Source organism: Hordeum vulgare, chromosome 2H (assembly GCF_904849725.1).
Source record: "Hordeum vulgare subsp. vulgare chromosome 2H, MorexV3_pseudomolecules_assembly, whole genome shotgun sequence".
Lineage (NCBI taxonomy): Eukaryota > Viridiplantae > Streptophyta > Magnoliopsida > Poales > Poaceae > Hordeum > Hordeum vulgare.
The window spans coordinates 653,375,783-653,392,351 of NC_058519.1; the positions used below are offsets into that span (position 1 = coordinate 653,375,783).

Here is a 16,569-nt window from a genome sequence, read left to right on the forward strand (position 1 = left end):
CAGGCCGGACAGTCTTGGGAGTGCTCACCTAAACACGGTTTGGAAAGCGGAAAGTAGTGGCTACTCTCTTTGACCTATGGCAGCTTCGAATCCCTGGGAAAATAAAACTCTTTGGATGGAAAGTGTGGCGCGTCCTTCGCGGCCAGGGTGACGGCCGAGGCCAAGTCGAACGTACGACCACGTCCATCGTCGGTGGAGATTGAAATCTGATTAGGGACCACAGATTTTGATTTTCTACATGCATTTCTCGCTACACCACGCTACCATTAAGCACCCATATACTCCCTTCGTTCTTAAATATAAGTCTTTTTAAAGGTTTCACTAGTAAACTACATACGAATATATATAAACATATTTTAAAATATAAATTCATTTATTTTGTTCTGTATGTAGACACCTAATGAAATCTTTTAAAAGACTTATATTTAAGAACGGAGGGAATATAACATTTCTTTCCTTTTCAGAGCAGTCTTATTCGCACTTCTTAAATGACCACCAAAAAGAACACACATGGCGTGCACCAAGGTGTTTACACATGAACTCTTGTTGCTACATGCATGTTTCGCAAAATGAATGACTACCAACTCACATGCAATTAGTTCACACTTCCAGAATGAAATCCATGCACCCTAGCTATATATACGTGTATGCTTTTAAGAACTCGATTGAAAACAAAACTACCATAGATTGAGAATGGTAATCCTTATTATGAATGTGTCATGCTAGGATTACATTTCTTCCCTTCTCTGCTCAATGTATTTGCGAACCCTGAGATATAAGATACTGGAGGAAAACAACAACACAAGACGGCATCTCATCCTTTTTGTTCCTCGGTAGTTATACCACGCAAGCATGTTCATGTGTTATATGGCTAGTGCGTTTCCAACACGCCTCCCACTGCTCGGTCAGAAAATGATGTGTGATCCTAAATGAAATTATTGCAGAATCTTGTACCACCCATGCAAAGGCACCTAGTTTTTCTAAATTCAATATTTAAGTACATAAGTGTCTACCAGGCACCTATAGAGACTGGATTTTCTACCATGCGCGAGAGGTGGTCCAGTTGACACTGTTTGTACAATACCACATCCATATGTCTAGAAATTATTCTTCAGTATTAATTGCGAAAAATGATACATGGGCCCAGTAGCGCAAATGTCATCCTGTGTGGAACCAGCAGTCTATCTATACAAAAGCTAGCATTTTATTTTCTTGTGAGGTATTAATTTGGCGTTATCCTTTGAATATTGTTTTTATGTTAAAATATGTTCATATATTTGAATTCTTAGTGAAAATCAATTTAGTGAAATAGATTTAATGAAATGTGAAATCTATTTAGTGAAATAGATTTAATGAAATGTGAATCAAAACATTAAAATTTTAACGTGTTTAAAATCTATCCAAGATTGATCTTGCTTAAAGGCCTTGCTGTGATGAGTTCAAATTAATATGTAAACACTTCGAACAAAGGAGTTTTGGTTTTAAGGATATGAACAATTGAAATTTTGAGAAAAATACTAAAAAGGATGGATTTTGAGAGGAAAAGAGAAGAGATGTTGTGAGACATGCATGTGTTTGTTGTGAGCAGCAAAGAGAGAGATGCATGCATGGCATAAAGTGGACCGAGATGATACGGCGCTATATTAATGCGAACGGCAGTCTATATATATATTCGTCGTTCACAAAGTTCAGCATAATCAACGACGGATACATGCACCGGACTTTCACAAAGTTCTAAGTACAACTCGAGGAGGAAAGAAAGAGTAGCCATCTTGAGGCCCAAGACAGAAGCCATCCCAGAGAAAAAGATTGATAACGGTACGAGCACTCACACTCACACTCGTACTCGTACCCGCACATGTATCATAGGCGGGCGGGCATGCATGCAGGAACAACCTCCACAGAGCGATCCACGTACGACGCACGACACGAACGCGTATCGCCACCCGTACCCAGTGGCGGCGCCATGATTCCTTCACACTCACGGCCAACTTCATGCACCGTTGCTGCAATCAACAAAGTAATCAGTGTTCGTGCCCCACAGGCAGCCTGGGGCCTATCTCCGCCGCTGCTGATGTCAACGCCAAGTAACAGAAGCTACCGAATTCTAATTAAGACGATGCATGGAACCCACATTTTAACTAGGCGGCTAGGAGCTGCACACTCGTGTTTCTATCTTGTCTCTCTCACACACACCTCACTTATAATCTTGGAATGTGCAAACTTCTAGACATAGTTTATCTACTTATGTGTGTCCTTAGGTTGACAAATTAAACTTTTTAGAGACATTTGTGTTATCGCTCGTGAGCTAATCTTTTTGCTAAAAAATACTTTGTTTACATTTTACCTTGTTTTCAACAGGTTCTATAAGAGGGCTGTCGTCGTGCCACAACACGAAAATTAGTCAAAGCAAGGTTCCTGTCCATTAAAGAAGAGGCCAATTGGGCTCGACAGTGAAAGTGTATAACTTTTGCTTAATCTTAAGCTTGGGACAATGACCACTTCTCATGCTCTTTTAATAACTGCATTTTCTCTTTTGTTTTCTAATTTTCTTGAGTTTGTTATTGCAAAGTTCTAAGCTTGAGTAAGTTATATTTGCATGTTTAGGATCTTATCCAATGTTCTTTAGCTTAGGGTTTTCAAGCAATGCTGTTTTGACAAGCTTACTATTAGTTTCAGCTAGCATGCTGAATCCTAGTTACTTTTCAAGTAAGTTGCCGTGTTCTTGTCATCAAAACAATAAAGGAGCCATTTGAACTGTTATCCTTTCTTATCTAATTTGATAAGTTGGGGACTGGTGATCGCTCGATTAGCACTACATGTTGTAGATACTTTTTCTAATAAACCCGACTTTCCTTGATATAGGATGCACAACGAGTAACCGGCCAAGTAACCCTCTCGGAACTTATCTTTTGAGTCTTATGCAATATGATACCGTGACACTTTTGTGTATTGTTTGAGTTTTTTTATTATTAATATGAGTTCAGAGTCTTTGCACTTCTGTTTTATCTTTTATTGATAGCCTCTTCGATATCAAGCATTGTGAACTCTCACATTAAGATTTGACGCGTACTGTGTTGGCACATCTAATCTCGTGGGTGAACTTCCTCTTGTTCTCCTACACATAAGCCCTACATATTTTCAAAACAGCATCATACCTACCTACATGATATTTTTGTAACCATTTTGAGTATATCACTATGCACAGCCATCATTATAACATCTTTAGGCCCACGTGTCTTTCGCTTATCCATGACCAAAGTTTACTTTATGATCGTACCAACAGATTTAGCCCAAATTCTTACAGTTAATTTCTTTGTAGTTTAAAGAATTGACAGGTCGCTGATATTTTGTGTGGGGGCAGTTTTTCTATTTGAGATGGGCTTCGGCCTTTCCTACACTTCGTAACAATCAGCCAGAGGAGTGATGCTAATTCATTTTATAATCTTTTCTCCGTAAAAATGATCCATGCAAAATGGATCTATACCAACTCAGAAGTCAGAACGATGATGGAGGAGTTATACTTTACTACTTTGTTTTGCTAATAAACTTGTTAGAAATTAATTAGTAAAGGATGTATCCAACCAGGAACAGTTATGTCTTTTTTCTCTCTATTGCCAACAGGCATCTGTTTTGGAAGGATGCCTCCGAACAGACACTTCTTCTTCCCGCCTTTTTCAGATGTATATATACTTCAGAATCAATAGAAACAAGACTAATGGTCCATTCACTTTTATTCAATCTCGTTTTACTCTGACACGTTACCAACATTTTGCCCTAACCTTAAGCGATTAGGCAACGATAACCAGCAGCGCCGGCGGAGGGAAGCACGACGCCGTCAATGGCATCAGCCACAGAGCGATGTCGCGTTTTCTCTCGCTCAATTGCATCACGGCGCTACCCGTCGGACTGCATCCTAGTGGTATGGCGGCGCACGAAGTCATCAGTCCCGGCCAGGCTTCTCGCTTAACGGATGGCGTCCATGACAAACACGGCCATGCATGCATTCATGAAGAAAATTCGATCAGCTTAATCGATTGTCGTCTTGTGATTAGGATCAGCAATTTAATAATTTATTTTGTTTTCATGTACGTCCATGCATGTCGTGCAAGAAGGCGCTCTTCTTCTTATGCTGCACTTGGGCACTTCATCCACATCGCGAAGGCGCTCTTCTTCTACTTACAAAAATGACGTGTAAATTTAAATCTTATTAGGCGGGCTACGACTTCATGTGTTTCATCATGCTTTTCAAACTACACCACAACAAACACCAAATACTCATAAAAGTTTCACATCATTTGAGTGTAGCTTGTGTTCACAATTCTTCAATGACAACCAAAAGAATATACATGAAGTCAAGGTGTTTCCTCATGAGTTATTTCTAACGACAAATGATCACCTTCCAGAAGAACACACCTCTGCTATATATACGCTTTCATAACTTGTTTGAAAACAAAACAACATATGTAGGTTGAGTGTGATAATCGTCACAAATGATCCGTGCTATAGGCTTACATTTTTTCGCATCCCCATCCAGTATAACTCCTAGCTAGGAGAAATGGGAGGAAAACAAAGAAACTGGAAAACATCTTATTCATTTTGCTTACTTGTACTTGTGCAATGGAGTTTCTATTACGCTCTTTGCTTATGACGCCTTTTCAAATGGTCATGATGTTGTCTTCCCGCGAGTTGATTATATGGCTTCTTCAAGATAATTACCATGCTCCATGATAGGAATACGAAACATATCCTAGCATGGAACCTCTTAGCGCAAGCTCTACCATCAGGAACAGTGAATAGAGCCATCACGACAATCTTGGCAGACTTGTTTCCCTAAATTCAACATTACAAAATGTGATTTTCTATGATACGAGAGTAGCTTTTAACAAGGTACTCACATTATAGAGACGTAAATCTTTGTACAAGAGCATCCATCTTTATTGTGGCACTTGGTTGTAACAGAATCAGTCGCATAAATACAAATTTGACACACGTACGTTTGTTAGCAGCTCACATGGTTTATAACACAAAGTTGCCATAATATTTGTGTGATTTATGCAAATATATGGTAGGTGGCTTATTTAGCATAAGCGAGATTTCAGAAAGCCCCATGTGGATCGTCCCACTCGTCAATGGCAAAAGGGCATTTGATTTGCAGCCTAAGGTTGTCACGTCTATACTTACTCATGTCACAATATCTTAGACATGTGTTTTGATTCATTGCCATATTTGTGGCATGTCACACTTTTCTAGCTGAATGGTCCACATGTCATAAGCTTAATTTTTTATCAAATCTTGTCACACTTGTGGTGGCCATTTTATTCGCCACACATTTTATGGCAGCCACATTTTGCCTAAGCTTAGTTGTGACAAAGTTAGTCATGAACGAAATAGGCCAGCGCAATCCCCTGACACCAGCACCTCCCGGCCAGCGCCGTTCGCCGTCGCTCCGTCCCGCCGGTGGACGATGGTTCCAGAGCCAAAACGCAATGGCACGGGGTATGGTGAGGGTATATTCAATTGAACTTCCCACGCCCGACACTCTACCACAATCGTTATCACGTCTCCCATGCCCGCACTATTTCCCCTCCATGCACCCTTCGTCGGCACAAAATTGTTGCCCCTTGCACTGCCAGCCACGCTGTCGATCGATCGGTGACTCCGCGCTGTCAGGATGGCGGCGCATTCTCCTGTTGCTCTTGTTGCGGCGGCAGGGGGCGACCGTCGGTAGGTTGGTGTTGTGGTTGCCCAGCTCTGTCGAGGCAGGCGAGCACAGTCGCGCCCCGATCGCGCCCTACTTCTCCATCGCCACCGTCGTCCGCCTCTCCTTCCCCACCGCCCTCGTCCCCTGCTATGGTACACGCGTTGACCCAACACTTGCCATTCTTGATTCGATGGGGAAACAAATACACCTGCGATTTTATTGTTGCTGCTTCAGGTGAGGTGGTGCTCAATGCGTAGTTCGGCATCCCGTAGGTCCCCATAACCGATGTAATTCCCTGCCCAATTTACCCCCAGAAATATCCTCTTACTGTTTGAGTGATTAAAATCATGTTTAGTCCGTCAATATGAATTTATCAAAGGTAATGAGTGGAGATTAAAATCTGACAAGGGATTTGTGTATTAACGTCTTCCATCAAACATATTGCTCCCTAACTAATAGCATGCACAAATAACATTTCTTACCTCTTTCGCCATAAACATTTATTGCCTCTTTATCGCAATTTATTTTCAATTGTTAAGTGAATACCAAAAGAACATACATGAACTCAAGATGTTTCCACGCACATGAGATCTTTTAAGTTAGGTGATCCACAAGATGAATGCATACAAAACTTAAATGCAGTTTCACACTTCAGAATTACATTCCCATGCTATATATGGTGCCTTTGGGAACTTATTTGGTAGAAAAACTACATGTCGATTGTTAGTGATAAACTGTGTAAGTGTGCCATGCTAAATTATATATATGTGAGCCATAACACATTGTAGGAAAACAAAGAAACTGGAATCCAATTAATTATGTTTGTTCCTCGATAATGTCCTACACAAGAATCTTCATGTCTGGTGTCATGCATGTTTTTCAAACCAACTGACATCACTTATTAATGAAATTATCTTATGCTTTCACGGTAGAAATGAGAACTCGTTCATAGCATTGGGAATTGGCGAAGATAGTAACAACAAAGAATGGGACCATATCATTTCTCTAAGTTTATTTTAAATATGAATGTGTTTGCGAGACACAATTTTGTATAAGGCACTCATATTATATGCAATTGAATCTTTGTCAAGTGGATCTTGCAAATAGCCATGTGAATGGAAGATTTCTGCGAGTGTGTGAATTAAAATTTTAACACTCGTACTTGTTAGATGTTTTGATCGTTCACTAGATATAATTGACTCAAGTTTGCATTACCGATGGAGGAAGTGTTAGGAAAGAGCATCTCCAATAGAAGATGCAAATTTGAAGATATAAAACAGGAGATGTAAAAATTTACATTTCCAAAAAGTGCTTTTTGCATCTCTAAAAAAGTGTCGACTCCAACAGAAGATGTATACTGGAGATATAAAACAACAACTCCAATATAGGATACAAAGGAAGGTGTAAAACTATACTTCAGCTACTACTTCATTTGAAACATGTACTTCAAATAGAGTAAATTCAACTACAACTTCATTTCAATCATAATAATTAAGCATAGTTCTAATTAAAAACATAGCAAACTCAAATGCTACTAGTTCAACTACTACTATTTCGAGGTACTACATTCATCAAGTTACTGCTACTACTTGAACTACACCGAAGATAAAACTACTCCTTTTCCGGGTCGTCGCACCCCTAGTCCTCCTCCTCCGAGTTGCCCCAGTCCTCCTCCGAGGACTCGACGGGGATTACGAGCGATGGGCTAGCCTTGTCCTTGTCCTTCTCCTTGTCCTTCTTCTTCTTCTTTCGCTTAGCGTCGCGCTTCTAGAGGAACTCTTGCTCGGCCTTCACATACTTTGGATGCTCACGCGTGGACCTCACCATCGCCGCGTCGTCGCAATCACCGAGACTAACGACAATGACAAGCCTCTTCTTCGTATTCTTCGATGTGATCTCGTCCATGCGAATGCCCCCTACGCCGCACGAGCAACTATGCATCCACCTGGCTCTTGATCTCCGGGAAGTTGAGGTCCATCCTCGGCCTCCTGGCACACCACACCGCCATGTAGTAGGCATGTGTGGTCTTGTGGACGGTGGGGTAGGTGTCGAGCCTAAAGCGATTTCCGGCGTCGCTGAACTCCACCCGAAGTTGCCGGAGGGCTTGGCCCTCATGCCGAAGAACCTTATCTTGCTCTTCGAGGTTTTCCTCGGCGTTGGGCGGGGACGGGACGGGGCGTCCAACGACGGGGCGTTGCGGGCGGCGAAGGTTACGGCAACGAGGTAGTGCGGGGAAGGTTGAGGTGACGATGGAGGTTGCGGCGACGGGGCGGTGCGGGGAAGGTTGAGGCGACGGCGAAGGCTGCGGCCACGGGGCAATGTGGGGAGGTTGAGGCGACGACAGAGGCTACGGTGACGGGGCGTTGCGGTGTGGCAACGAGGCGGTACGGGGAGGTTGAGACGACGACGGAGGCGGTTGCGTAGTCGATTCGACCGGCATGCAGCAGCCTAATTGTGAGGCGGCGACGGGTGGAAAATTGCCCTATTCGCGGCGGGGGACGGCAGGCAATGAGCGAATCACAGCAAGATCGACGGTGGGGAGGGGGAGGAGATGGCGGATCTATAGCGAGGCAGCGGTGGTGCGGCAGGTGGCGGCTGAATCGCAGGCGGCGGCAGGACAAAAGGAGGAAGAAGAAAGGGTGGGGGAAAACGAAATGAATGACAGGTTGGCGGTTGACGCGCGGCCGCGATTTCTACATGTCATGTAGGTGGAGATGCAAATTTGTACCGCGAGGTATTGTATTTTACATTTTCAAAAAACAAAGATATTTTTTTTTCATCTACATCATCTGTTGGAGAGTGGATTTGGGGCCTCAAAGATGCAAACGTTATGATACATCTTCTATTAGAGATGCTCTTAGCTTAGGGGATATTTTGTAACTACTCCCTTCGTTCCTAAATATAAGTCTTTTAAGATACTCCACTAAAAAACTACATAGAGATGTATATAGACATATTTTTGAGTTTAGATTCACTCATTTTGTTCTGTATATGGTTTTTAATAAAATCACTAAAAAGATTTATATTTAAGAACAAGAGTATGCTAGTAGCAAATAAAAATCGATGTGAACATAGCCGCCTAAATTTGCAAGCACCAACTCCCATGGATCCCAGCCGAACGCCATTGTTGACATTACTAGACAATGGTTAAAGATACAGAAGGTAGTGATCGACATTAGAATATATTGCGTGGTAAAGCAAAGCGCACCCATGCATCCTCAGCCTTCACAACACATATTCTTTAAGAGCATCTCCAATAGTTTGGACCAATGTTGTTTCAGCAGACGCCCAAAAACGAGCGCCCGAAAAGCACGCAGTGCAAATTGTGAAGCGCGCGCAAGCAGGCGCCCCAAATATGTAACGCGTGATAGCGTTTTTCAGCGCGTGCCCAAAACTTTTCAGCGCGCGCACAATTTTACAGCCTTTGTTGTAGCTGTCCGACGCCCAAAAAACGAATGGTTTATTGCGCGGAACACTTTTTGGGATGCTGTTGGAGATGCTCTAACACATGCCTTTGGGAGGATGATTTTCCCCTTACCCGCACCATTCACCAACACAAACCTTTGTGTCACCGACTGATTGAGAACTCCAACTATTCCGATGACACCCTCCCGCTCCCCCCCCCCCCCCAGCCCCTCCGTGGTGGTGGCAGAGTGTGCACTCGTCTTTTGGGTCCAAGTCTAAAGTGGAATTTTGGACACTCTATCGGTATCAAAGGCGTTATATCGAGTTGGTGGCAATTAAAATTTTATTAGGGCGTCTATGACTTCATGCGTTTCATCATGCATTTCTCACTCGGTAAAACTAACACCACACACTCATAACATTTCACATCATTTTAGTGTAGCTTGTTTTCACAATCCTTGAATGACAACCAAAAGAATATACCTGAAGTACTCGCCCGGGTCTTCACTATATATGCACCTTCAGAACTTGTTTGGAAAGAAAGCTGCATGTGTAGGTTGAGTATGATAATCCTGGAGCTATAGACTTACATTTCTTCTCACCATCTAATATATGTGCTAGCTATGGGACATAGGAGGAAAACAAAGAAATTGGAAGGTGTCTCATTCTATTTCCTTAGTTGAACATGTGCGAAGCCGCCTTTGTTGCACACTCTTTACTCACGAAGCCATTTCAAGCGATTGTGATAGTGTCGCTAAGCAAACTGATAATATGGTCTTATGAAGGGAAACACCATTCTCAATGACAAGAATATGAGATGTACCATAGCAATCAGGGTCTCCATGTGATCTCTAATAGCAGAACAGGGGTCAGAGCAATCGTGATCACCGGGGCAGGGTCGTTTCTCTAAATTAAGCATTACAACCTATGGTGAGAGCATCTTTTGACCGGGCACTCAAATTATAGCGAGTTAATCATTTCTTCAACGAAGGTGTGGTTTCCCTGCTTGTAATAGGATGGTCGTATGAATGGAAATGTGATACTCGTATACATTCATTTGTTAGCAGCTGTCGTGATTTTTAAGACGAAATTTACACATTTTTTGTGTGACTGGTGGAAATTTACACATTTTTTGTGACGAATAAAGAAGCAATGCAATCCCATCCGCGATGGCCGGCGCCGTTCGCCGTCGCTCCGTCCCGTCGGCGGCCGATGGTTGCAGAGCCAAAACACAACGGCATGGGGTATGGTGAGGGCATATTCGATCCAACCGCCCACGCCCCGCACGCTGCCGCCACCGTCGTCACGCCTCCCACGCCCGCACTATTTCCCCTGCCCGCACCTGCCTTCGTCGGCACAAAACCGCCGCCACTTTGCACTGCCGGCCACGCCGCCGATCGACCGATGACTCCGCGCTGTCCGGATGGCGGCGCATCCTCCCCCTGCTCCTGCCGCTGCTGCGGCGGCAGCAGCGACGGCCGGCGGGCTGCTGCTGTGGCTGCACGGCTCCGCCGAGACGGGCGAGCAGAGCCTCGGCCAGATCGCGCCCTACTTCTCGGCCGCCCCCGCCATCCGCCTCTCCTTCCCCACCGCCCCCGTCGCCTGCTATGGTACGCTCGCTGCTCCTGATTCGATGGGCAAACACACAAACACACCTGCGATTTTATTCAGTTGCTGGATCGATTTGCGGTGCTGCTGCTGCAGGTGAGGTGGTGCTCAATGCGTGGTTCGGCATCCCGGAGGTCCCCATAACCGCTGTAATTCCCTGCTCAGTTTACCCCCACAAATAGCCGCTTACTCTTTGAGTGATTCAGAAACAACCGCTGCAGTTTCCTGCTCATGTTTACTGCTTACTGTCGAGCCATTTGCCTATTCTCATTCTCTCTTCAGTCTTCAGTGTATTATATTTGTTGCTACAAAATTGGCTAGTCTTATTTGCCGATGCTGCAGAGTATGCACGCATCAGAAATCAAGCTTGCTTCACGCTTTGTTTCTCACACTGCTCCCCCTCCCCCTCCCCCTCCGGTAAATAATCTGTATATCGGAACTGCTAGAGCTATTTTCTGTCAGTTTACAAAGTAGATATTGTTGAAGAACATAATGAGTAAGACTCTAAGTCTAAGCTTTGGTGTCTTTTGCACTGTTACTTCTGAACAACACGAAATCAGATTCTCATCAGTTTGAAGATTCAAAACATGAAGTTTTTTAGCACTTCGCATCATAAGTTCATAACAGGTAACAGACCGCTTGCGCAAAACTAACCATTTTAGAATCCTCATGGACATTCAAAGAGATCAGTGTACAAGTTACAAAAGCAAGGCACTAGAACTCAAAATTGGACTAACCTAAAGTCTCTAAACATTTACAGGCCAATACCTCTTTTGCTGTTATAGCATTATTACTATGTACTTTGCTGATTGTGCCAACTTTGTTTCTTAGACCACTGTTAGAGATGAGCGAGGAGTCCTAGAAGCTGTTGAGCACGTTCACGAAATGTTAGACAAAGAAGTGGCTGCCGGGACGAGTCCTACAAACATTTTCATCTGTGGATTAAGCCAAGGAGGTATGGCGGTGAAATATGCATCTAATCTTCCCTGTCTTCAACACATTACTTACCGACATAATTATGATTTCCACTCCGTCTCCACAGGTGCTCTAGCCATAGCAAGTGTTCTGCTCTACCCCAAGACTTTAGGTGGGTGTGCTGTCTTCAGTGGTTCAGTTCCCCTGAGCAAATCATTTGCTGACAGGGTGACACCTGAAGCCAGAAAGGTAACAACAGCCCAACAACATCCTTAGACTAAATATAGTTCGTAGACGCCGGTTTTTTCATGGTTCCATGGGATGTCACATAGGGTGGATTGCTGTTCTAATGTTCTAGTATTTCTTGCAAATGTGTTGTTTCTGAATTCTTGAAAACCTGCAGACGCCGGTTTTATGGTTCCATGGGATGGCAGACGGGGTGGTGCTGTTCGAAGCCGGGCACGCCGGGTGCGCATTTCTCCAGGAGCTTGGCATGGCCTGCGAATTCAAGGTGGTACATAAACATACTCGAAGTCACGACAGATTGATTTCAAGATTGGAGATTTGATTTTTGACCTTTGTTTGACCATACTGTCCTTCCTTGCGTTTTGCCATAACATGTAAGTTATCAGACTTATCCAACTCTTGGGCACTTGCTGGTGGATGAAGAGCTCCAGTATTTTCGACGATGGATATCCGATCATCTAGGGATCTCCCAAGGAACTGAAGCTGCAAGACCGTCGTCATCGTCGTCGTCGAACCACGAAGATCTACACTAGCTAGAGTACTTCACATTTTTATGGAGTAGAGTACTACTCCGTCCGTCTCATCATTCTTGTCGAACAACGACAAGAGTTATGGGGCGGAGGGAGTACTACATATGTGACCTGAATCTCAGTTTATCTTGGCACGTGGATGCTTTGGAACATGATCCAATTAAAGTTATTTTTTTATAACATGCAACCAAAGGATTATGATACTATTATTACAGTTGACCAGTTTTCTGCCATCTCAATTCGTGTGCTTCGATTAACTGGCACGTGAATCTGACATGGCTAGTGGCTCATCGATGATGGTTCTCTGATTCGTGTTATCTTTGTGATTGTATATTTAACCCTAATTCTTCAGTTAAAATTGTAGTGCTATCTTAATGTAATACTCTCTCCATTCGAAATTATTTATCGCACAAATAGATAAAAATAGATATATATAAAACTAAAATACATCTAGATACATTTGTTCTAATGACAAGTATTTCTGGACGGAGTGAGTAGTTGGCAAAAAACCGGGTAATTTTTTTCTTTTTTTTAGGGTAAATTTTTTGCTTCTGATTGGCAGTGAAGGCGCACAGGCTGAGGAGCTGCTTCGGCCCGGCCCATATGACCCATGAGTAAACGCGTCCGCTTCCTCTTCTCCATCGCCGCAGCCATCGCCGCGGCATCCCTCCTCGCCGCCTCGCTCCGCCGCCGCGCGCAGCCGCCCCGGCTCCCCGACCAGCTCCTCCCCGGCCCCATGGCGGCCCGCAACCGGAGCTTCGTGCTGTGGCTGCACGGCCTCGGCGACTCCGGCCCCGCCAACGAGCCCATCCGCACCTTCTTCGCCGCGCCGGAGTTCCGCCACACCAAGTGGGCGTTCCCCTCCGCCCCCAACTCCCCCGTCTCCTGCAACAGTGCGCCACCTCCATCCACCCCCTCCTCGTCTCTCCCACCTTCACAGCATCATCAGTTTTTTTTTTGCACCGATTCATCAAATTAGCATCACCTGATTCTCAAGAACACTTATTGTTTTCGCAGACGGCGCCGTGATGCCGTCATGGTTCGATATCCACGAGCTGCCCTTGAGCCCTGTGAGTTTACTCATTCACTCAATCCCTCCCGCTCGTGTATCCGGGGATGAGAGACAATTATAACTGTAATAACATTAGAAACTGATCTTTGCTGAAATCTGTAAACACTAGGGTTCGCCGCAAGATGAGAGCGGTGTTATTAAGGCCGTGGAGAATGTGCACGCCATGATCGACAGGGAGGTGGCCGCTGGCATCCATCCTGACAACATATTTGTGTGTGGGTTCAGTCAGGGAGGTAGGATTGTCGCATGGGCGTTGGATATATTCTGAAGACAGCAAATTTTCGTTCCGTAAATTGATAAGTATTGGATTTGCAGGTGCTCTGACATTAGCAAGTGTTTTGCTTTATCCAAAGACGCTAGGTGGCGGTGCCGTGTTCAGTGGCTGGGTCCCTTTCGGTTCGTCGGTCATTGAGAGGATTTCACCCGAAGCAAGGAAGGTATGTGACACAGTCATCCCTTGATGCCTTCTCCTTAGTTTAGCAATTAGCACACAATAACAAGATGTGGGGAAGCCTAATTTTATTGGTTGGTATGAAATTGAACGCTTGTCAACAAGAGATGTGGTTGGTGATGTTTATGTACAGCCTTGTCATTGCCTTTTGACTAGAATTATATTTCTTATGTCTTGATGCCTTCTCCTTAGTTTAGCCTACAATGACAAGATATAAGGAAGCTTCAGTTTGTTGCTTGGTATAAAATCGAGCGCTAGTCAACAAGAGATGTGGTTGGTGATGTTTATGTACAGCCTTGTCATTGCCTTTTGAATAGAACTATTTTCTATCACATGCCCGAACACTGCTGGAACTCTGCCTACACTAGTATGGCCATACCCAGGATCCATCATCTAAAGGTTTTGTCAATTTTAGTTGGCCTGGAACAAAACCATGTACTTATTGCAATAATTCCTGATCACCATGAGCATACTGGACAACTGAATTATGGAGGTATGGTTTTAGCACCTACTATTGGATTGAACTAGTCTCTATGAAATCGGCAGAAAGACAAAAATGTACTGACCTGAATGTTGCCAATGAAATTTACTCTATTCCATACTGAAATCGGCAGAAAGACAAAAACATAAGCATTGAACTCCAACTATTTCATAGTAGGTACTTGAAACTAGAAACTTAATATCCATCGCTGTTGCTTGAATTAGAAATATTTGCAATATTCCTCCTGTTACCCAACCTTGCATACAAATTATTACATCTAGTAGGAGAAGCGACTTTGCCCACCTTAGGACTTAGACGTGTCTGACTGGGCAATGGTTTATTTTATGATAGCAACTAAATTAGGAAGAACACTGTACAATGATAAGTACACCATATCTACTTTCTTATTTTAACCAGTCGGCTAGGATGCAGTTGTATGAAAAATGATAAATAGCATGAAACCTTGAAGGATGCCATTAGCAATTTTACTCTTGCGGCGTTCCTTTCATATGTAAACCTTCACGAATCTGTGAGTGATATGATATCTGTGACTGATATGATATCTGACACTTAACCTATTATATTGAGCAGTGTTAATAGTCTTTGCACTGAAATCATATAGTAGCATTTACTCTTCTATATGGGAATGTAACTGTCAGGGCTGATTCGGCTTACAGGATTTTCAAATCAAGGGAATAGTAAAAGTAGAGGATTGGGATGCCCTCTCAACTACAGTACTTACGAATCTTTCATGAGGTCTCACCTAATGCTAAGAATCCTTAGAAATTAGGACAATATGGACACAGTCCTAAGGAAACTAGTTACCTCCATTCCTATGAAGTGAATGCCATACATAGGATAATATCCGTGGGAAGAAATCGTACAAACCGAATGAGGCCTCATATTGTAGGCTTTTGTTGAATATGCTTATAATGGATTTAAGCCTATTGATTGAAGGAAGCACTTGTTGAAAAAAAATAGTGAAATTCAATGTATGGATAGGAATTCTAAAGTAAATTTCAACTCTTTATAAAAGCACGGATTTTGTTTGGCTGAATTTTTTTGTCGGAACTTTTCAGACACCTATTTTGTGGTCGCATGGTATCGCTGATCAAGTGGTATTATTTGAAGCCGGTCAGGCCGGCCCACCATTTTTGCAAAGTGCAGGCATCAGTTGTGAATTTAAGGTAATCTTCTGCTCCTCTTTTTCCCCTTCTCCAGGCAAGCTTCGGTTCCTAGTATATTTCTTTATACAACTTTCCGGTTCCTATCTGAGCTCTCAACTACCCATGCACATTTATCAGGCATATCCAGATCTAGGCCACTCGATCGCGAAAGAAGAGCTATCCTCTCTCGAGGCGTGGATCAAGGGCCGTCTCAAAGCCTCGCAAGATAAGCAAAGTTAACGTCCTTCAGTTTGGGCCGCCACCACGCCCCCCATTATAGCAAAACCTGCTAATGCAGCCGTGCTCAACCTGTATTCCCTAGTATATTGATGAACTCGGACGGTCCAAGCTATTCTTGAGACTTTGTCATGCTCATGAATGTTATGTTCCAGGAAATTATGTACCGCGGTATGTTGTTTTTCTTCTCCTGTAGGTTTGAGCTGGTACTACCTGGATACCGATGTGCATGTATCCTCTCTTCCTAGATTCCACCCATCGATACCGTCCATTGAGGCTTTCAGTTCCCGCACTTTTCAGCATATCATTACATCAGTTGCATATTGTCCTTTCTTGTTAGTAAGATACCACTGGGATTCTGCACCCAACATTGGATATACCGAAGTAGTCAGTGTCCTTTCTGGTTATTTGTCTAAATGGAGCTCGTGTCTTTCCTACAAAGAGAAGAATTTCATGTCAACTCCCTGTGGATGCATTTCTTCCGGACAAAATCATGCGTTTCTTCTGGACAAAATTGTTGGATGGCGTTAAGGTTCCGGTTTTGCAACATTTTCCCTTTCTATGGGCGAGTCAAAGGCCTTGGCCATTTTGTGTTCCTTTCAACGAGACCGGGCAGTTTGATTGATTTGCCGCGCTTACCATGACCATTTCAACAATGAGAATCAACGAAATACAGGGCGCGCGAACTTTGATCATCATGACTTTTGTTGCGGCTGCCAGCTATAGATATGGATGAATACGTGCAGTGGAGACT

At 43.6% G+C, this 16,569-nt stretch overlaps 2 protein-coding genes across 3 annotated transcripts; both read left to right on the forward strand.

The window, feature by feature from the left end:
* The first annotated feature begins 10,337 nt into the window (after positions 1-10,337).
* On the forward strand, positions 10,338-12,647 carry LOC123431247 (probable carboxylesterase Os04g0669600). 2 transcript variants are annotated; one of them, XM_045115070.1, is made up of 7 exons: positions 10,353-10,719; positions 10,814-10,866; positions 11,549-11,672; positions 11,760-11,881; positions 12,036-12,143; positions 12,265-12,447; positions 12,504-12,647. In XM_045115070.1, exons 1-6 carry the CDS (start codon positions 10,533-10,535, stop codon positions 12,409-12,411), a joined length of 741 nt encoding a protein of 246 aa, XP_044971005.1. In that variant the 5' UTR covers positions 10,353-10,532; the 3' UTR covers positions 12,412-12,447; positions 12,504-12,647. The 2 variants fall into 2 exon arrangements, with proteins under 2 accessions (XP_044971006.1, XP_044971005.1); XM_045115071.1 differs by lacking the exon at positions 12,504-12,647 and having other exon boundaries at positions 10,338-10,719; positions 12,258-12,451.
* Positions 12,648-13,003: 356 nt separating this feature from the next.
* On the forward strand, positions 13,004-15,999 carry LOC123428438 (probable carboxylesterase Os04g0669500). The gene is made up of 6 exons (XM_045112650.1): positions 13,004-13,301; positions 13,426-13,478; positions 13,590-13,713; positions 13,796-13,917; positions 15,492-15,599; positions 15,717-15,999. The coding sequence occupies exons 1-6, from the start codon at positions 13,019-13,021 to the stop codon at positions 15,816-15,818; spliced, it is 792 nt and encodes a 263-aa protein (XP_044968585.1). The 5' UTR covers positions 13,004-13,018; the 3' UTR covers positions 15,819-15,999.
* The last annotated feature ends 570 nt before the right edge of the window (positions 16,000-16,569 follow it).